General features: G+C 44.7%; 2 protein-coding genes across 3 annotated transcripts in view; one reads left to right on the top strand and one right to left on the bottom strand.

The window, feature by feature from the left end:
• Positions 1 to 1,428, bottom strand: part of LOC120613171 (translation initiation factor IF-2) — a 57,174-nt gene extending 55,746 nt beyond the window's left edge. Inside the window, exon 1 of the mRNA XM_039875765.1 lies at positions 836 to 1,428. Coding sequence (XP_039731699.1) covers positions 836 to 1,428 — 593 coding nt within the window. The remainder of the gene's footprint in view (positions 1 to 835) is intronic.
• Positions 1,127 to 20,612, top strand: NOCT (nocturnin). 2 transcript variants are annotated; one of them, XM_039875805.1, is made up of 4 exons: positions 1,127 to 1,228; positions 14,529 to 14,566; positions 17,195 to 17,464; positions 18,660 to 20,612. In XM_039875805.1, the coding sequence occupies exons 3-4, from the start codon at positions 17,203 to 17,205 to the stop codon at positions 19,493 to 19,495; spliced, it is 1,098 nt and encodes a 365-aa protein (XP_039731739.1). In that variant the 5' UTR covers positions 1,127 to 1,228; positions 14,529 to 14,566; positions 17,195 to 17,202; the 3' UTR covers positions 19,496 to 20,612. The 2 variants fall into 2 exon arrangements, with proteins under 2 accessions (XP_039731739.1, XP_039731738.1); XM_039875804.1 differs by lacking the exons at positions 1,127 to 1,228; positions 14,529 to 14,566 and adding an exon at positions 8,879 to 8,938.
• The last annotated feature ends 679 nt before the right edge of the window (positions 20,613 to 21,291 follow it).

Below are 21,291 nucleotides of genomic sequence, written 5' to 3' on the forward strand. Positions count from 1 at the left end.
CTTCCACAATAAAAACTATCCAAGCATCTATCTTCTTACTTCTTAGCTTTCATCCTATATAACTAAGAGGAATTGTGTCCCCAAATACACCCAGGGCTTTCTGCTTGTTTCTTTCCTTCGTGTGTAAATTACCACCACTCCTCTCCCAAATTCCGCATGTCTAAATTCTAGACCTCCACGTCATGGCCCAACTCAAATGCCAACTCTTCTCATAAACCTTCTAGAAACCCCAGGCCTGCTATATAACCTCTGTCGCCAAGCTCGTGGCATCTTGTGGCATTGATCCTAATCTACTCTGTAGAGCTTTAAGGTATGATTTCTCTTGTCCCCTTTTGCCCCCTTTGCCTGAGCAAAACACCCTTGAGGAAAGGGACGCTGTCGTATTCACCACCGCCCTGGCGCACAGTCGGTGCTTTATCGTGCTGACTCGTTTAACGCGACACATCCCGCCGAAGGGGTCGGGGGGCGGGCGCCCTCACCACGCCGCGTTCACACCGACACTCGCGCGCGCGCACGGACGCCGCCTTCCGCTCGGACACACACGTGTGCCCGGGGCCGTGGCGCTGGCACTGTCTCGGGGCTCCCCGCCCGCGGACGCTTCCATTGCAGCGGGCGGAAGAGGAGGCTCGTTTCTGTGAAACCGCTCGGCCGGATGCCGGTTACCGCCGACCTCGCACGGCCTCCGCTCCTTACTCGGCTTCAGCTCTCCCTTCCTTTCCGAACGGAAGTGCCGGGTTCCCGGAACCCCAGCGGGGAGGCGTCGGCCCGCCGCGCCGCCGAACCCCCCTCCGCGGCCCGCGTGGTAGCGTCCGCTTTGTCAGCGCGCCGCGCTCACCGCTTAGTCCCCAGGTCCGGCCGGTCCGCGGCAGACGGTGCCGGTGCCGCCGCCGCAGCCGCATCCGCGCTCGCCGCGCGCGCCCAGAACCTCCCCGGAGCCTGGGAGCGTCCCGCCCCGACAGCCGGCTCGACTCGCCCGCCTCGGCCTCGGCCGTGCTCCGCTCCTCCGGCGCGCGAGGGGCCGCGGCGGTGGTGGCAGCGGCGCCCGGCATGTATCAGAGCCCGCGGCGGCTCTGCTCCGCCCTGCTGCACCGGGACGCGCCCGGCCTGCGCCGCCCGCCCGGCCCCGGCCCGCGCCGCCAGACGTCCACGCCGGCGGCCGGCCCCCGGCCCGCGTCCCCCGGGCTCCTGGCGGCGGCCTCGGGCGCGGCGAGGTCGTGCTCCCGCACAGGTGAGTGCGCGGCGCTTCCGCGCCGAGGACGCGCGGGCACCTGGGGCCGGCGCCGAATGAATGGGGCCGGGGCGCGCGCGGCGGGCGGGGCCGGGCAGCGGCCCTCTGCTGGCGTTGCCTCTTCCCCTGCCCCGGCTTGCAGCGCGTCTGGTGAGAAGGGAACGCTGTGGGTTCTCGTTTGGTCCCTGGGTGCCGTGCATATTTCTCGCTCTGGACCTACGTTAAATTTCCCCCTTCCGAGGCCGCAAATGATTTGTGTGTGTGTGTGTGTTGTTGTTGTTGTTTTTACTTCTTATTGCTCTTATGGAAATTTTTATGCAAAAAAAAAAAAATCACTGCAAGTTACACTTGACGTGACCACAGGCTGGCATGGCCCTAGTCTTTTTTTTTTTTGGGGAGGGGGGGAGGAAACTCGTGAATGTTTTATTGGGATATAAAGGATGGGTTGGGAAAATGTCACTGTGGGTGATTATGCCCCTGGGACACTGTCCATTCTAATCTCCCTGGGATAGCTTCTGGGGCTTTCTTTTTTCTTGAGCTGCGGCTCTTGTTCTGTTTTTTTTTTTTTTTTTTTTTTTTTAAGTCATGTTAACAACGTATTATAACACATTGACTCGTTTCACATTTATTCGGATTTTTTTTTAAGAGCCTTCCAACTCTTAATAGTTATGTAATTCTGTGTCCTGGATACCTGGGTTAAGATTTTGTAATGGTGATGCCTTCCTTTGCCAAGAGCCAATTTAATACATCACACACTTTGGACTTTCCCTTTTTTGCCATCTCCGTTTCTGCCTAAGGACACATTAGTGACCACACATTACATACAAATTGATCATACTTTTAAAAATGAGAGACAGTTTCTCTTTCAAACGGGCAATGACTTCATCACACTAAAAAGTGTACTCTACTTGTGCTCAAGTTAGCGTATTGCTGTTTCGGACATTTGGATGACCCTTCTAGATTATAAATAACTACATTTTGCTCAGAAAGTTTCGGACTAATTTAAAAAGGACAGATCGAGCAGTAGAAAGAATATGTTGAACGTGGCTTTCTTTAATTAGTGAAAGTGATAATCCAAAATGTATTCGAAGCCAAAATCTTAAACACTATTCAGATTCGAGACACACTTTCAAGAACAAGGATGTTAAACTGGTAACTGAAGACTCTAAACTCTAGGTTGTTCTTGAGAAAGGGCGAACTTGACAGTCATATACAGATATTTTTCCCTCAGTTATATAGGGATTTGGCACATTGTGAAATAACTATTAGAATGGCTAGCACCTTATAACTTAGTGTTTTTTCTTGCTGGAAATTTTCAAGAGAAAATTTGGAGTTGGAGAAGTAAAAGAAACCCAATTGATGTCTCCATATCTTACATTACCTTAAAGCCCCTCAGAGGCAGAGTGAACCTACTGGTCCGTTCTGGGAAGGCAGATAGCCTGTGTAATGCAGATACAGACAGCTGTGCTGTTAGCTGAGGGGAAAATGGTCAGGTCAGATAGAGCATCTGGAATGTTAGGCCTTTGGCATAGAAAGGTGTTTAATAATGAACTTTCTAAAAAGTCCTCTGAAACCCTCTGGTTTTACAGATAAAGAAAGTAAAGGATTTATGGTCCTAAAACTATTGAAGATACACAAAATCTAGGCAATTTCCTGTTTCATGCACTTCTAGCTTCAGCTACTTGTTAAAGCATCATTCACTAGTAGCTTGATCACACATTCATTCCAGAAGTCTTTACGTGTCTCACATACTGTAGTTGCTTTATTAAAGCAGATAAAACAATGTGAGCCTTAGTCTACCTTTAAGGGCCTTGTAAGAGAGATGAGATTTGCAAAAAGAAATGACTGTTTCATTAGACTTAACATCTTTTATTCACTCAGTTAACAGCTTGCAAATGGCACTAGGGTGTGGGAGATAAAGTTCCTTTCAGCAAAGGCATCTTTTTAGGCTCAAGAAGTGGGTAGCATTTGAGCTGGGCCTTGAAGCATGGTTAGGATTGAAAGAGATAAACATTTTTTTTTTTTCCCCTAGAAAAGCCAGGAGCAAGGAAGGGCAGGCATGGGGCATGGATGCAGCAGAGTGGGAGAAAGGGCGCCTTGTGGAAGGGTTCCTAAGGAGCCTCAGAGCCAGCATTGGTGCTTCTAAAACAGGCAGTGCTTGGAGCCTACTGTAGGTCTGTTAAACACAGTCGTTATGGGCGGGCCCCAGATTCCACAGTACTTAACAAAATAATAATAAAGCTCCAGGTGATTCTCACATGCCCCAAAGTTTAGCCATCTGGACAGAAGCCTTCCTTCCAAGAGTCATTCTTGGGGGGGGGGGGGGGGCAGAGGGGAGTAATAATCCCCAACACTTGACCCCATTCGGTAGTTTCTTCCTAACTCACACCCCTTGGCTGTGAGAGGTCACTGAAAAGAGTACAGTTCCTTTGGAGTCATCAAATGTTAGGTCATTAAAATTTAAAGGGGACCTTGGACACGAGCTCAGTGTTTTGCTACCTTTTCTCAACAAAAGACAGCAGCCTCCATAAAGAAGCAGCAATTGCCACAGTTATGGTCCTGGATGAAATGCAGTCGGGAGTTATCTGTGGGTTTATAAAAGCTGTCTCCCAGATCTCTCCTCAGATAATGAAGAGTCGGCTTTGCATTTTTTTCTTAGTACAATTTTAAGAGCAAATACCAGCTCATTAGAGGAGGTGGCTTTATTTAGTATGTCCCTTAACTATGAGTAAACTGCCTAGGAGATAGAAGAATGGGAAAGCTTGTAATTATGAAGCTTCTACAGAAATAAATTGCTTTCCTTGTGGGAGAAGCGAGGTATCATTTTCCGGTAGCATTCACTGGTAAGAGCTGAAATACAGTGAATTATTGGGGGCTTCAGAGTTAATAACCATGGCTCCAGAATCACTTCAGCACACTAAAATAGAAACATCTGCAAATCACTCAACCTGCTTGCTATCTCTTAACACTGGACTCTACCTAGAAGAAAATAAGCTATGTTGATATCAGTTGATCCCCAAGTTTTATTGAACACAGTACACTTAAATGGCCAAAAAGTACATCATGTCTCATGACTAATTGCTGCAAGAACTGATGAGAAAGAGAAATCGGTGCAGCTGGATTTGGGGGGGAAAAAACTTTACTTTGAATGGGTAAAAGGGAGCCAGGCCGGGAGAGAAGACCACACAACGCCCGGAGGAAGGTGGCAGGTGTGGGAGCCGGGATGAGACGCTTCCAGAATCACCTGGGCGCTTCAGAAAATGCAGATTTCTGGTCTTTCACCGTCTACTGAATCGTGTTTCCTGAGGAGCCTGGTTAAGTCCTATGTTTAGCCAGCGTCCCAGGAAAGGAGGAGCAGAGCTTATAAAACACTCCCCTTTCTGGAAAGCTTGGGGAATGTTTTATAAGCTCTACTCCTCCTTTCTCCAAGGTACTTATTCCTGCAAAGGTTGAGTAAACTGGGAGAGGATTCTGGGAAAGTGATCATCAGATCTTTGCGTTTGGGGCCTGAGGCAAGAACGTCCAAACAGAAGCAGGCTTTAAGAAAGGGCAGGGATTGGTGTCTTTATGAAAGTTCATTGAGAAAGAACTTGAGACTGACTTTGTAATGGAAGCGTACTGGTGTAGTTGTACAATTCATACGGATAAATATAACACCGTGTCGGTTTCCACATTGTCTACTGAGAGAGAAGCGAGTGAGGCAATCATTCTGGTTTTGGGGAGGAGGAGACTCCGCACCTGTGTTTGAATTTATAGGACCTTGATATCCACTTAAATGGTTATCGTACTTGAATGAATAGAAACTCGAAGGATGATATGCGTGGGCGATGAGCTCCACAGTAAACCCCCTTCTACTTTCATGAACAGTAGCTAAAGTATTTTGGATTTATTTTTATTTTTAGAATAGGGAGAAATCAGCCTTCCTACAGGAAGGAGTAAGACCTCAAGTAGAAAATCTCAGCTAGCTGCCCTCTTCTGCAACACTTGAAACATACTGGTCACCACGATTCGGTGACAGGGATGTGGGCAGGAGTGCCCAGGGGAAAGAGAGCAAAAGGAAATTATTACCATCAGATTTGAATGTTTCTGTAAAATACCTTTTTCTCCTTCCACTACCAAAAAAAAAAAATGCCTGGGCCACACTCATGTCTTTTGAATTTCAATATCTGCCGTTGAAGCCTGAGCATCTGGTGACAGCCACTTACTGGCAACACAGGAGGACAGCCAGTGAGGACACTTGTTTTAACTAGATGCTTAGTTAGAAGCCTGGTAGAATTTGTTTACTAAGGGATTTCCATGTCCCCACAAGTTAGGTACTGCTGTCGGATAATGAGGGATTGTGCACAAAGGAAAATGTTAAAACCATTTTTATTCCCTCTTCAGAATTGGAGTAGTATGAGAAGTCCGCGAATGCAAGTGCTTAAAGGTGACAGGCAGCCAAAATTCGGGTAAAGAATTAAGCGCAGTGGGGTGTCTGGGAAGTCCCTTGGGCTCGTCACGCCTGTCCCACTGTCTGCCTGTCCCTTTTCTTTCCCCTAACTCTTCACACTTCCAGTGCTTGGGCAGGGCCATCTGCCAGTCTGCAAGTATGCTCGTGACTCGCAGTACCTCACCTAGTACCAGGTACAAAATAAATTACTTTGCAGATGGTAATGATACCTTGGATATAATAGCTTTCTATTTCTTTTTTTCTGTTTTACTTTCATGGGTTTTAACTATCTTTGAGGGGCTGCTGAAGGAAGATGTGCATCTTTCAAATTTTTTAGGCCAAATAGATTTGCCGAGATGTATTCTAGAATTAATTTCTCTTTCGTCATGATTTTTTAAATAAAAAAGGATTTTTAATTGCAAAACTTAACACATGCCCATCAATAAAAATCTTCCCTCAGAACTTGAAATGTCTTTGTATGTACTGAGTATCTCTAGAAGCTTGTAGGAATTTCCATAGTCTTGGTGTTCAAACATTCCATTAGGACAAATGTCTCAGCATCAGGCGAGCCCATTCAACCTGAAGACAGACCGTTTTTGAGCTCAGGAAAAATTCCTATCCGGTCTCGGATGGTTTTATCCACCGTCTCGCCTCTTGTCATGTTCTCAAACTCCCGCTGGGTCGATTGTTAGCCTAGATCTGTCCTCTGTGTCTCTTCTCTCACTTTTTAATGTCTTTATCGCTTCTTTCTTTTGTGAGATTTTCTGAACACTTCCATCTTGCAGTCATTTTAAGTTTCTAGACGTTTTCTAGTTTTCCGATGGCTCCTTTTTTCATAGAAGCCCATTGTTGTTTTGCATTCCTAATATTCTGCTGCAGTTTTAAATAGATACAGCTGTGTATGCCCGTTTGCCCTCAGTCTGCCCACAGTCTGACCGCTCTGTGAGGCTATGTGAGGGCGGACAGCCTCGCTGGTCTTCAAACACCTGAGCAGGGCACACTGGAGACCTCCACCTTTGCCCAAGTAAGGGGGGCTTCTTTCTGTATTCTCTAATGTTTAACTCCTCACCCTGCTTCCAGAAAGATCCCTGAGGTCCAGAGTCAGCTCCTGGTCTGGTCTGCCTCTCTCTCTGGCCCATCACCCTCCTCAAGGGCCCTTCTAAGGCATGCCGCCCCCTTTCTTTGAAGCTTTCTTTGGTTCTGTCCAGCAGGCAGAAGCCACCTCTGCCAGCTTCCGTCTGTGTGAGGAGTAGTATGACTCGCAGATGGCCCTAACTGGTGCCCCTCAGCCTTTTCTGCCCTTTGTCTGACTCCTCAAGCTTCTTGGAAGGAACCATATTTAATTTACCTTTGGTAGCTGGTAACTTTTTCAGGCTTCGTGAGCCAGAGATCTCTGTTACACGTACTCAGCTCTGCCATTGTAGTGTGGAAGCGGCCGTAGCTAGGACATCAACTTTATGCATAGACACTGGAATGTGAATTCCCTAGAATTTTCACATATCATGAAATAATGTTCTGATCATTATTTTTCCAACCATTTAAAAATGTGGCAGCTCACAGACAGCACATGTCATGGACAGGGCGCTAGTCAGATTTGGTTCACGAGCCGTAATTTGTGGACCCCTGATCTAGGAGCAAACTCTGCAGTTGCTTGTCAGCTTTCATGTTTCCGTTCATGCCTGTAAAAATGGACCGTTTCCGCGAGCATCCCAGAAACGTCAGTGATAAACAACAGATAGTCACGCAGACCTGATGTCTTAGTGGACCGCAGCCGTCCACCCTGCTCCTTTGGGTTTTGCCTCTTCACAGCTCACTTCAGAGCATTATGCTAGAAAAGCCCAGCTTGTGGAAATGACTGGCCAGCCAGCTCACCAATTAAATGCGCTAACCTAAGCTTTTATTGTGGAGGGATTTCTTTTTTTCCTTAGTGATATTTTCTAGATGAATCTGGCATGACCGAAGGTACAGCTCAGCCTCTTCTGGAAAATACTTTGGCATTCTCGGCTGTTCTGCAACTGGACTGTCACTCTGGCTAGGTGCTCGTATTTTTAGACACGTTAGGTTGACAGTCATGACCTTCACTTGATATCTCTAGCACTGCCACATGGGTCGTTCTACTGCTTTGTACACTTTGTGCTGTGCCATGGTATGCTGTGAGGGCAGTGACGTCGGCAGAAGGAGGTGGAATTCGACCTCTATTCCTGGCAAGGCCCCATCGCATTGTCCTGACTCAGTTCTGTCAGGGGTTCTGGTGAGCAGCGGTGCAAGGTGCAGGCGGCCTCCTCCAGCGCCCAGACCCCCTCCTACTTATGCGATCTTGAGAAAACTGTGGAACCGCTTAACCTCAATAGCCGTGCCTGTAAGGTGGCAAATACAGTACCTACATTGCCGGATTGCTGGAAAGAGTAATGAAAATACTTGGAAGTGGTATGGCACGTGCTAGGCCCTCAGATGGTAATAGCCTCCTCCTTAACCCAGAAAATGAGCCTCACTCAACGTAGCAGAATAGGTCACATTTAGCTGACTTCTTAGGATGTGCTAGGTATGGCAACTTTAACTCAGTGACCCTCACAAAGGCTACATCGACCCCCAGGTGAAGAAACTGAGAGGTAAATAAGTTGTTCAGAATCCTGTTAGGAAAAAGAGGGGTGGGATCTGAGACCAGGGGCCTAATTGGGTCCGTGTGCTATGACTGTTTTGCCTCTAGAACTGTCCCCTGACCTTACTGAGAAAAGTTGAAGCTTTAGCCTTATGTAAGGCTTTCACCTGCAGACATACTCCGTTCCTGAGTACTCCAGGGATGCCTGTCACAGCTATACACTGGTGCTCAATGACAGACCTTCAAAGATATATCACCCTCACCAGAAAACGCGATCATCCTAAACTGACTCTTAGAATCCAGTCTCTAGGATCCAGGAACTAATGTACAGGCCCACACTCTCGTAAAACAGCATCAGGCTGGGTCCTGCCGGGGAAGCAGGGCAGACACAGTCCAGGCGTTTTACGTCAGTGGTTATCTTGTGAATATTTTCACTCACTTGTCTGGAAGGTGGACACGTTTACTCAGGAACCGACTGGACTCTAAGGAGCCTAATAAAAACGAGCTGCTGAATTAGCAAATCACACTTGCTGAGGTGGTTCAACGCTTGGCCAGTAGATGGCGGCATAGGCTTGCTCTTTCAGTGACACTTTCCTGTGACGTCTGTCGTTTACGGTTTTTGTGTAATTTACTCGTGAAGGTTTCCTCAGGCCCAAGGTTGTTCAGCTCGGCAGTTTCCCAGGTGTGTACCCGGATAATCTTGGCTTTTGTTTAGCGTTTAGTTTTTAATTCGAGTTTTTGCCAGGCCACCGTTTCAAGAGGCTAAGCTCAAAGTAATAAGAAAAATTATTCGCAGACCGAACGGTTTGGGCAAACTCGAGAATAAGCAATTGCTGGGTAACTGGAAAAGCAGTATGTGGAGAGATGTGATTTCTTAGCGTCGTGGGGATCTCGAAATGGTAGGCCCAGGCAGAGTGGGTCCCAGCCGTCAGGGTTCTCATCCAGCATTCTAGTTCTTGAAAGGGGTTCATTTCCCTCTCACGCTGGGCATTCTTGGAGGCTTGTAGTGGTCTGCCTATTGCTTTAGAAATATGTAGTAATTGGTAGTATAAAAAATAAGTATGTACCCTGTATTTTAATCATTAGTCCTACTGTATTTCTGGAATCTAAATAATCAAAATTATCTGGCAAATCTTTAAAGGCTTTTGTAAGGGTAAGAAGACTTATTTATTCCTATAAAGGAAAATAGCAGTGAGCTACTAATAATAATGCACAGAATGAAGGTATCCAGTTCTGAATGTTTTGGAAATATGCTTATAGAATTAGGAAATGGTAAGGAATGGGAGTGGTCTTGCTAAATGAATAACTAGGCAGAAGAAGTAAAGCTATTTTGACCTGCCTGTTGCTTGTATAAAGTATGTGTACCACATCGAGAAAGGTGACTGACACTTTTCTAGTGAAGCAGCTAGAAAAATTTTTTGAGCAAAAACCAAATACATTATGGGGTCAAATCAAAAAGACCCATATCCAAACACATATAAAAGTGGACCTAGAAGCTAGTATGAGTTCCAAATAAAGTTCGGCAGAGGTTTCATCAAGATTTTATGTTTTTCAATATCTTAATTACCAGCCAGGTAAATTATTTGTGCTATCTCGCCTCGGGAAATTGGCTTTCAGTATTGAGCTGTTCTGAACCTTTGACAATCTTTTTAAAGCCCTGAATAGCAATCCCTATTAGGGCATAAAACTTCAGTAGAATGGCTTGAAATATTGGAATCAGACAGAAATTTATGTGTGAAAAGAATTTTTTTAATGGTCAGTGCTCTAAAAGAAAAAAAGTATATGTTAAATTTTCGAGAACAGGTCAGAGAATGAGAATTGTCACTAAGTTACTTCTTCATTGTTAAAAGGGCATAAGAGTAGCCACCTCCTAGGATTGTGATGAGAATTATTTGAAAACACACTCAAGGCGAGCAGAATTTGTGAATGGGGCACATATTAAGCATTCAGTAGCCATTAGCTGCACTGTCACCAGCATCACCCTAGGATGGGGGAGGGGAGGAAGGCACCCATAACCTTCAGCCTTTCGTTTTCAAATTTAAATAAATAAGCCTTGCTACACTGCAGTCCTTAAGTGGATCTAAGCCTTGGTCCAGTATTAAAAGTGTAAAAAATAGTATATGAACTCTTTATAGTGTTCACTTTTAGTAATTAATTCCCTAGCCTGGGAATTAATTCATTTGTCAAAGTCTGCATTCCCTCTTGAGATCCCTCCACATCCTGCTTGGTATTTTAAATTTGCATACGTTAAAGTTTGTTGGTTGAGATGGACAGTTCTTTTGATTTTGCCAAAGGCATGGAGTCACATATGCACCATCTAGGGCTGTACAGAGTGGTTCCATCGCCCTAAAAAGTCCCCTCGTCAGCTACCACTCCCTCCCCCAGTCCCTGACAACCACCAGCCTATATAGTTTTGTGTTTTCCATAATGTCATCGGAACAGAGTCATACAATGTAATTTTTAGGATCTGACCTCTTTCATTTACCAAATGCATTTGAGATTCACCCATGTTTCATGGATGAATCTTGCAAATCAGCAGCTTGTTCCTTTTTCTCGCTGGATAGGGTTTCATTGTGTGGATGTACCACGGCTGCTTATCCATTTGCATGGTAAAGAGTTTCTTGGTTGTTCCAGTTTGGGCAATTATTAATAAAAGTGCTGATAAATACTTGCGCACACAATTTTCCATGAACGTAAGTTTTCCGTTCCCTTCGGCAAACACCTAGGGGCATGAGCTCTAGGCTGTACAGGAAGTCTATGTTTAGATTATTAAAAAAGCTTGCCAAACTGCCTTCCAGATTGGCTGCGCATGAGAAGCAATAAACAAGAGTTTGTGAAAGATTGGTATTATTCCTTATGTAAATATTTGATAGGCTCACCAAGGAAGCCATCACGGCCCAGGCTTTTCCTTGCGGGGAGGTTGAACTTATAGTTCAGGATCTTTGCTGTGCTGGTTGGACTGTCACAGAACCGAGGGGGAGAGAGGAGGAATGTCACAGAGTAGCATGGTTCTTACCTAAATTTCAGTAGCTTTCATGAGTAAAAGCTTCTCGGTTTGTCACATGCCTTTGGTCTATATCCAGGGCGTTGAAACAGTTGGCTTCGACAGTTCTGTCCAGGTTCATAGTTGCTTTTTGGGGAGAGGATCCGTCTGCTTCTTCGGGCTTCCCTCTCCTCTGTCACCCTCATTAGCAAACTGACACGTTATAACAGCGTCCCAAAGCCTCCATCTCCAGCAACTACTCCATTTCTCTCCTCTCTAGGGGCAAAATTCCCTCAAAACACTTCTCTGCTCTCTGTCCTAATTCCTCTTCTCCCCACAAGCCCACTGAAACTCAGAAATCGGTGATAAAGCTGCCAAAGTCTTCCATGTTGCTAAAGCCAGATCTGTCCTTGAACTTCAGTAGCATCTGACAGAGGCGGGAACGACCTTGTGGATGAAACACTGACTTGACTTTGTTTCCAGGAGGATCAGACTCTTCCTTACTTTTCTCCAACTCTCTGGTCATGTCAGCTTTGCAGATTTTCACCTCATCGTCCCCACTCTGCCCCAGAGCTCAGTCCTTTGACTTGTTGTCTCTCTAAACTCACTTTCGTTTCATCTGTCCACTAACATTAACCAGATGTTTGTTTCCAGCTTGTACCTCCTCCCTGAACGTCAGTCATCGCTTAAGTGCCCAACCCCTATTCTCGCAAGCCCACCACGTCTCCCTAACAGTGATGGCACCTTCACCCCCCAGTGGCCTTGGAGGCCTCTGACTGCTCCTCCTGTCACAGACCACATCCAAGTCATCAACAAAACCCAGCCACCTTGACCGCTCCTATCATTAGTCCAAGCCAACGACTCTTTTCTCCTCGGACGGGTTTCCTGTGTCTGCCCCCAAAAGCATAGTGTATTTTTAATATATCAGCCAATGAGCTTTGCACGTAATGTAAATCAGATTCTCACTCCTGCGTGGAATTCTCCAGTGGCTTCCCATCCCAGATAAAGGCGCAAGTCCTTATAATGGCCGACGAGGCACCCGCCTCGCCGCTTCCCCGTCCCCGCTGACCTCACCTTCAGCCCTTCTGTCAGTCGCTGACCTCGGCCTTGCCGAGCACCTTCCTTTCTCAGGGCTTTGCATTTGCCGTTGCTCTGCCCAGAATGTTCTTCTGTGACTCTCCATAAGACTCACTGATTTCCTTACCACCTCAGGTCTTGGCTCGAAGTCCGTCGTTTAGTGAGGCCTCACCGGGCGTCCTGTGGAAAGTGGGAACTCCCCCCTCAGTAGCATTCCCCACCTGCCCTTTCTCCTTCCTTTTTCTCCGTAGCACTTTTTACCTTGTGACTACCTGTCGATCTTTCTTTTCTGCCTCTCCCCACTAAACATAGCTCCATGAGGACGGAGAATTGAGTCTGTTGTGTCACCGATCTATCTCGAGTGAGCTGGAGTAGTGTCTGGTGTCCCGCGTGTGTCTTTGTGTCTGAGAGAGCGAGGCCGAGGATCGTGGTGGCTACTTACGGTGGACCAAGAAGGTGGCACAGTCAGGAGTTAGAGCTTCAGACCTTAAGTCTTTCTCTTGTTACTCTTCTCCATCCTGACTGTTTTAACCCTTATTATATCCAGCCTGTCCCACACAGTAAGCCCTCAGTTTTTCTCTCCCTAGTTCCAGTGTATTAATCTTTTCCCAAACACTTAAGTTCCTGAGGGAAAAGATCGGCATGTGTTTCATTGGTATAAAGTGCCCTTCTCAAACTCTTACTACTGACAGATTCCCCCTGAGAACTGTGGATTAGATTGAGACCTTCACCCTGCAGGGTAAACTCAGAGACGCGAATAAACCTCTCAGTGAAGACAGCCTGGCACGGGAGGCCCGCAGTTGCCCAGGAGGGTGGACTCGTGGCAGCGTCTCTCAGGAGCGTCGGTCTCCCTTCCCTAATTGCTCACGACGCAACAGGCTGATTCGTCAGTCGGCTTCCGCTACGGCCTCTAACCCAGATGCACATTCCAAATGAGACATTATGATCTCTTCACAAGCCCTCACTCTAAAGCCACGCAAGTTAAGTCTGGAGAGTCGTGGCACAGCTCAGTAGCAACGGAACTGGGACTAGAACTGGCCTTTTGATGCCCATAGTGCTTAGTACTTACCCATGCTGCAGTCTGTCCTTCATCTTTTTTGCTGCAAAGTTTTGTCTTTTGAGGGTAGAGTTGATTTTTGGAAACCACAGAGTCTTTCAGAGGCCAAGTCACGAATAAGATGGATGATCAGATTTCATAATCTACTATTGGTCCAAAATGAGCTGGCTTCAACAAGAATGTTTTCCCTGAGTGTTGTAGCTAATAGCCTAAAATGCACTTCTAAATCTGAACCAAAAAAAGATAACAGGGTATCACGGAATTGGAATATCCACTTTGCTCCGCCTCACATCCACAGAACGGTCTCAGAGTAACCATACTAATACCACCACTACTACTTATGATTATTGAAAACAGCTTAAAACTGTTTAAGTGAATTTGCTTTTTCTCATTCTGGTCTCTGCTTCGCCTCCTACTAAATCTTCATGTGTTCCTTGTTGGATCACATAGCCACGATATATTGTGCTCTTTTATCCTCAGACTTGAATTTCTAAGTAGCTGTTTGTTTGTTTGTTTGTTTTTGCCTACAGCACCTGGTCTTCCTAGGTGGTCTCCCATCCAAGTACTAACCAGGCCCAACCCCGAAAGTAGCTATATGTTTAATGCTCAACACCAGTTCTTCTACCAGTGTCTGTCTGGTTATTTTGGTCTGAAGCTTGTTCTCTAGTTCCAGGGCTGGCAATTTTCTGAAAAGGGTTAGATGGTAACATTTAGGCTTTAAGGGCCAAATGCGATCCTGACACGTATTCTATGTGTTGTGTCTGTGTCTGTGTGTGTGCTTAACACTAAAAACCATCCTTAGTTCGAGGACTGTACAGAAATGCCTCTGGCTGCAGTTTGCCAACCCTCGCTCTAGTAGTGTCCTCAAGATAGGGTTCTTGGGGTCAGTATTCCGGTTTCGCTTTATATAAAATCCTTGGTTCACGTATAGGTGAGATATATATATATATATATATATATATATATATATATATATATATATATATATATATAGTTTGAGATATATATACATATCTCTCAAATATGTAACTTAATTTTCTTCTGGTGTAAAACATTGCAGTTGAAGTCTGGTGATGCTCTAATTTTATCTTCCTTATAAGTTACTTGCTGTTTTTGCCTAGATGCCCAAGGGATTTTTTCTCTTTTTCTTTACAGTCCAGTTGGTGTTGGTCATTCTGGGTTGATATTCTCAGGTATGTGGTGTATTTCTTCAATATGGAGTTTCAAATATTGTTTTGTTTTTAAAGGTTTTTTCGGAATAACAAACACAAAGCTCTATGTATTGATATGTGAAAATATCCATAATACATGTTTTTTAACCTTAAATTTTCTTTTAAACCATTCATTTTATTTTCCCCAGCTTTGAAATATAATAAAAATTATATATGTTGTACCATGCGATGTGTTGATGTACGTATACATTGTGAAACGATCACCTCAATCACACTAACATATCACTTCACGTGGTTATTGCATGTGTGTGTGAGAGATCACTTAAAATTTACTCTTCAAGATTTCACGTATATAGTAGTTATTAACGATAGTCACCATGTCGTATATTAGATCTCCACAACTTAATTCATCCTGCATGACTGAAACTTTGTACTCGTAAAAGTTTTCTTGATTTATAGTTTTTAGTGTTTGGTTCATTTCCACGCATTCGCTTTCCCACGATAAGAACTCCTGTTATCCATATGTTGGATTTTCTTTGCTTAGAATGACGACATATTCGCCACTCTCTCTCAAACGCCTTATCTCCTCATTTCTTAGTTTTCTAAGTCTGACTTAGGCCATCCTACCATTTTCTGAATGACCTTCAGCTCATTTTGCAGTAGAATAGAGTTTTGCTTTGCTCTCTGGGCATGTCTTTCTGGCATGCTTTCATTGTCCGAAGAGGTGTTATTCTGTTCCAGAGTCTCTATTTGAAGGTTTTTCTAAGTTTTTAGAAGGAAGTGTGGTTCAGGGTGGTTTTTCTGACCTCACAGAACTCCTCAAACCGTGGACTCCCATTGGACTCCTTTTCTCACCATCATATTCACAGGATACTTTTTTTTTTTTTTAATCACAGTAACCTCCCAAACACTCAGCTCGGCAAAGATAACGTCAGCGAAAGGGTGTAGAGCAATCCTGTTGAAACTGAGCTACAGCGAGCCAGTAGTTTATAGAGCCTGACAGATGTCAAATACTGCTGTTTGTTTCAAATTTCACATATCCCATGGTGCCCTTGTGAGTCTGCTGCGGTGCCCCGTGACACTTTGGTCTACAGTGTGGGTGACGCTGATGCTGCTAATCTGGAGACCACACTTGAGAAACCACTAGAATCTCTACTTTTTTTTAAAAAGTAGAAGTACAGAAGATTTTCAGAGTTGTACTGCCAGCCAAGAAGAAAATTTCTTCCTTTGGACCCCTTTGCTCAGACAGGCAAGCAGACTGATTTAAAAAAAGAATTTAATATTAAGATCAAACAATTTGGAAACAGGTGTGTGTGTGTGCGTTTGTGCATGTGCACGTGTGTGAGAAGGAATAGTCTTGCTTACTAATGCATGTACACTTAAGTGTGTGTTGTGAAAACTAGTGTTTCTTTGCCTGAATCTAGTTTTCTTGCTGGGGGGAAAAAAAAAACTACTTTGAGTTGCTGAAAAGAATGAACAGAGAGCATGCCTGCATGCTTATTGACCTTGATGTTTAAAGGACATTTGGTGGTAAATATTTGATTTTTGCTTTTGCGACCTGCCTCAGTGAATTTGATTGACTGCGAGTTTCAGACAGTCCGTCTGCCAAATAATGTAGTTTATACAGAAAACTTTGTGTTTTTAAAGAGGATACGAATGTGGTAGGGAAACCCAGATTCCTCCATACAGAGATTCATTATGCAGAGAATCTTTGGCGATTGTTCCAAGATTTGCCCCTAATTTATACCATAATGAAGAATTGGTTGACCTCCAAAAGAGCAGTCACCTGCTCACAATGAAGTGACAGGTACAGCTCTCCTCTTTACTTGAAGGTTGTGCCCTGTTCTGATATAATCTACTAGGATAGAAAGCAAAGCACTAGAAAGTGTAGTGAAGACTGCGCCTCCCGCACCTCTCCTCACCCTTTCTCCTTCCAGGACCCCGGAAAATGTGGGTGACTGTCTCTTCCCCACTTCTGCCCCTAGCCCCTTTTCTGATTTATAAAAACTCTGGCAGTTGATATTCAAATATTGACTGTATTGCTCAGTGAGGTTCACAGAGCTCTAGAGAGAGCCAGAGAGCTCTGATTTACAGGTAACATTTAAGAGGAATGGGTGTGGGTTGAATCCAGCTGTTTCTTTTCATAATAGAGGGACCTTAGATGACATGGCTAGAGCAGCAGCCTGCTATACCCTAATCTCTTCTCCGGGATTAACACGGGCTTTCTCACATCTGGCTCTTTACAAACTGGTCTTCAATTCTTATTAAAATATATAGATAAAAGAATGTGGATTTCGTTTAGCCGTGCTTTTCTATGACTGGGTTTATCAGTTATAAAGACAAATCCTAGGTTAGAAGAGGCCATAAAGGTTAAGCTATTTTTGTCCTTAAAAGATTATCTTAGTTAATCAGAAACCAATTTTAACAGTGGTATTTCGATTACCTGTCCTAGTAGAAAGCTAGAACCTGGACACTCCGTTAGTCCACCTCTGGACTTGGCTCTGTACATGAACATGGCAACACCGCCCTAAGCTGAGCTCTGGGCTTCGATGCACAGTGCTTTATCTTCTAGTTGAGCTGGGTGAAAATAGAAGAAAGGCGGGAGGAGGAGCCGAGTGTGTAATTGTGCTCTCCTCTCCTTTCCTATAGTGTGTTCCATGGGAAACGGCACGAGCAGACTCTATAGCGCTCTTGCCAAGACACTGAACAGCAGCGCTGCCTCCCAGCACGCAGAGTACTTGGTGTCACCTGACCCAGAACATCTGGAGCCCATTGATCCTAAAGAGCTCCTTGAGGAATGCAGGGCAGTCCTGCACACTCGACCTCCCCGGTACCAGCGTGACTTTGTGGATCTGAGGACAGACTGCCCCAGCAGCCATCCACCTGTTAGGGTCATGCAGTGGAACATCCTCGCCCAAGGTATGCCTGACGCTTTTCTGCCTGAGCTGTTAAGTTTGTGGTGACTGCCTTTCTGCTTCTGCACAGGCCCGGGGTACTGTCTTATGTGGACGGAAGAGGTGTGGGCAGATGGAGGGAAAGGAGGGTGCAGTAACTGGGGTGGCATGAGCTCCCAGCAGGGGAGGTTAGGAAAGGGGGTCATTGGATTTTCTCAGATAAACCCAGCAACTCAAGATTTATTCCTTACCTTCCCCGTTTGTAGGCTTCCCAAGGACAGTGAAAGTCTGTCTACTTCCCAGACATCAAAATTTAAAGGACCCGGTCTTCTGTCAGCTTCAAAACTGTCTGTCGTCTCCAGCTTTCAGCCCATAGCACTAAGATAATAGCATTTGCAAGGGAGGAACTGAGTCTGCTGAATGGGTCACATATAGAACTTCGTGCGGGAAAAGGTTACTGTGTGATGTGGGGTGGTGCTGGGCCTGGGTTTTCTTACGGCCAGATTCTCATCCATGTGCATCTGTGTAACTTGAAGCCGAAGAGGTGCTGCTTCAGTTCTCTATTCTCGGTCACTTTCTTATGGTAGAAAGGGATCCTTTCCTGGGTTTGCCGAGTTAAAAAGCAGATGCGTCATAGTCAACTTTCTGTGGTATTATTGCCTCTCACGTAGCGGACGTTGAAATTTTAAGAAAAAGGAAAAGGCTGCATTTTTGTTTTCTTTCGTCCTGGAAAAGGGCATACTTTCCGACTTTCCAATCTTGGATTCATTTATTCTTCCAAGCATTCATCCACAAATAGGAAAAGCTGCCTACTTAAAGTGGTTCCCATTCATTTCTGAGCGGTGTCTGTGTCGGTTCATAGGACTTATTATGGTCAGTGTTGAAATTAGTATATAGAGTTGAATATATTTATTTCATCTGAAATAGTTTAGATCCCTGGAACTGTAAAGAACGCTTTTTAAGGCTGAAACTTAAGATCTTATGTCCATGAAATAGTTTTAATATGAAAGAAAATCAGTTGCTTGCTTTATCTGGATGGTGAGAGAGAGGTTATTTAGTTTGGTGGGTTAATGCAGTGGAGGCAGAGGAGAATCACCCAGAGCATCCGCAGCAGAGGAAGCGTACAGAGTGTCTGAGTGGTGTCAACCCCAGAGATACTCCCAGGTACTTAGAAGTCATGGTCCTGTGGTCGCTGACAACCGACTGGCTTTTTATTTCAGCTCTTGGAGAAGGCAAAGACAACTTTGTACAATGCCCTGTTGAAGCACTCAAGTGGGAAGAAAGGAAATGTCTCATCCTGGAAGAAATCTTAGCCTACCAGCCTGATATATTGTGCCTCCAAGAGGTGGACCACTATTTTGACACCTTCCAGCCACTCCTCAGTAGACTGGGCTATCAAGGCACGTTTTTCCCCAAGCCCTGGTCACCTTGTCTAGACGTAGAACATAACAATGGACCAGATGGCTGTGCCTTGTTTTTTCTCCAAAACCGATTTAAGCTGGTCCACAGTGCCAATATTACGCTGACGGCCATGACACTGAAAACCAATCAGGTGGCCATTGCACAGACCCTAGAGTGTAAGGAGTCCGGTCGACAGTTCTGCATCGCTGTCACCCACTTGAAAGCACGTACCGGCTGGGAGCAATTTCGATCAGCCCAAGGCTGTGACCTCCTCCAGAACCTGCAGAACATCACCCAAGGAGCTAAGCTTCCCCTTATTGTCTGTGGGGACTTCAATGCAGAGCCAACAGAGGAGGTCTACAAACACTTCGCTTCCTCCAGCCTCAACCTGAACAGCGCCTACAAGCTGCTGAGTGCTGATGGGCAGTCGGAGCCTCCGTACACGACCTGGAAGATCCGGACCTCAGGGGAGTGCCGGCACACCCTGGACTACATCTGGTACTCTAAACACGCACTGAGTGTGAGGTCAGCTCTGGATCTGCTCACCGAAGAACAGATTGGACCCAACCGGCTACCATCCTTCAATTATCCTTCAGACCACCTGTCTCTAGTGTGTGACTTCAGCTTTAATGAGGAACCTGATGGACTTTTGTAAAAACTCACCTGTGTCTTTTCAAACACAAGAGTCTTAACCAGGGATGTTTCAGGGAACCGAAATAAGATGCGCTGCCGAGGCCGGTTCCCGCTTCCCAGCATGCCCTTGGAGGGAATCCCGTTAGTCCACAAGCCCTTTCCATTAAAACCTACAGCGAAAAAGGTGTTTGCACTCCAGTTTTGGCTTGTATTGTTTTCTTCCCCTTAGCATTACAGTTTGATCATTTAAGGACATTAAATTAGGCTTGTTTTGAAGTTTTTTCAGTTTGCTGATGCTGTATAAAAAGACTCGCCTGAGTCCTCCACGATTAACCATAAGTAAGTAGGGACAATTTCGCTAGACAGTATTTCAAGTTACTTATTTGTGGGTTTTTTAAATGTCAATAGGATGCATGGCAATATTTATTTTTATATCCTTGTGTAAAATTAAATTATAGCATTATGAAATGAACATTTTAAAACCATGCAAACAAATTATAAAGTAATTTATCGTAATTTTCTTAAAGCTTTAAGATGTTTTATTTGGGGTCTAACAAAATAGTAGTATACAAAGGAACTATTTAGCCTGGAGGGGCTTTTGGGTTATTTTTTAGGTGGAAATACCAGGTCTTCTTGATATGCTCTTCATAAATAATTCTTGCTGAGCCTTTATGTTCCCCATTATTGTATTGCCTAAAGAGATTCCACGGCCAGCCTTCATTATTTAATCACTGCTGTGCATTTATAGTTCCCCATTGGAATGCTATTGCTATACATTTGAGGTCACTCAATGTCATTATTTGTATTGGAATGTGCTTTTCACAACAGGTTTTTTAGGAGCTGTTAGGTGGCACGGGCTAAGAAAATCGGTAGGATCTTTTCAGAGACGTGAAACTAGAAAGCCTGTTCATGAGGTTGTCGTTGAAATTTCCTAAAATAGCAAGGTGACTGGTTCAGAAGGTCTAGAAAGAATGTAAAAAGAAAGATAACCTAGAATTCTCTTCCATCAGAAAAAAAGTGGTAAAGATAACAGGTAAAGCCCCCTTCCCAACAAAATCCCAACAAATAATCTATTAATTGATGTTTTAATCCAGGAGGTGTATATATTTAAAATTAATAAATGGTCTTTTCAAACTATATTTTTAATAGCTTGTCTTTTTAGCCCAAAAAGAATCTGGGATAGATTTGATGTTTTAATACTATTATGTGGTGGCCCACACTATCCATTTACACAGACCTTCATTTTTAAAGGGGACAAAACTGGATCTATAGCAGCACACGGAACACATCCATGGTATGCTTATATGTAATCTCTCAGCACCAAGGCTGGAGTTCCCCAAAATGGCTCTGCACCCAAATCTTCTGCACTGGAACCACTTTGGAAACAAATGAGGTTTTCAGTATATTATATACAGAAAATCTTGGGGCTATGAAGGAAAAGCAAACAGAAAGAACATCTGTACCATTTGGTTCAAATCTTAACAGATGATGACCATTATGCGTGCTAAGAAACACAATACTGATTAGAATACTTACAAGTACAGGCATTAAATATTGTTTACTGACCCCAAAGTACAGCAGTCTAAAGGGAGATTATCACAACAGCCTTAAGCAAGCAAATCTGGACGAGAATGAAAGCCAAACACTTGAATTTCAGATGTTGTCCAATACAGTCATGCACTGCTTAATGATAGGGACAAGTTCTGAGAAATGCGTTAGGGGAGTTCATCATGTGAACGTCATGGAGTGTACTTACACAAGCCGTGATGGTCTCACCTACTACACAGCTAGGCTTTATGGTCTAGCCTATTGCTCTAT

The sequence above is a fragment of the Pteropus medius genome, unplaced genomic scaffold, assembly GCF_902729225.1.
Source record: "Pteropus medius unplaced genomic scaffold, Ma_sr-lr_union100, whole genome shotgun sequence".
Classification (NCBI taxonomy): Eukaryota; Metazoa; Chordata; class Mammalia; order Chiroptera; family Pteropodidae; genus Pteropus; species Pteropus medius.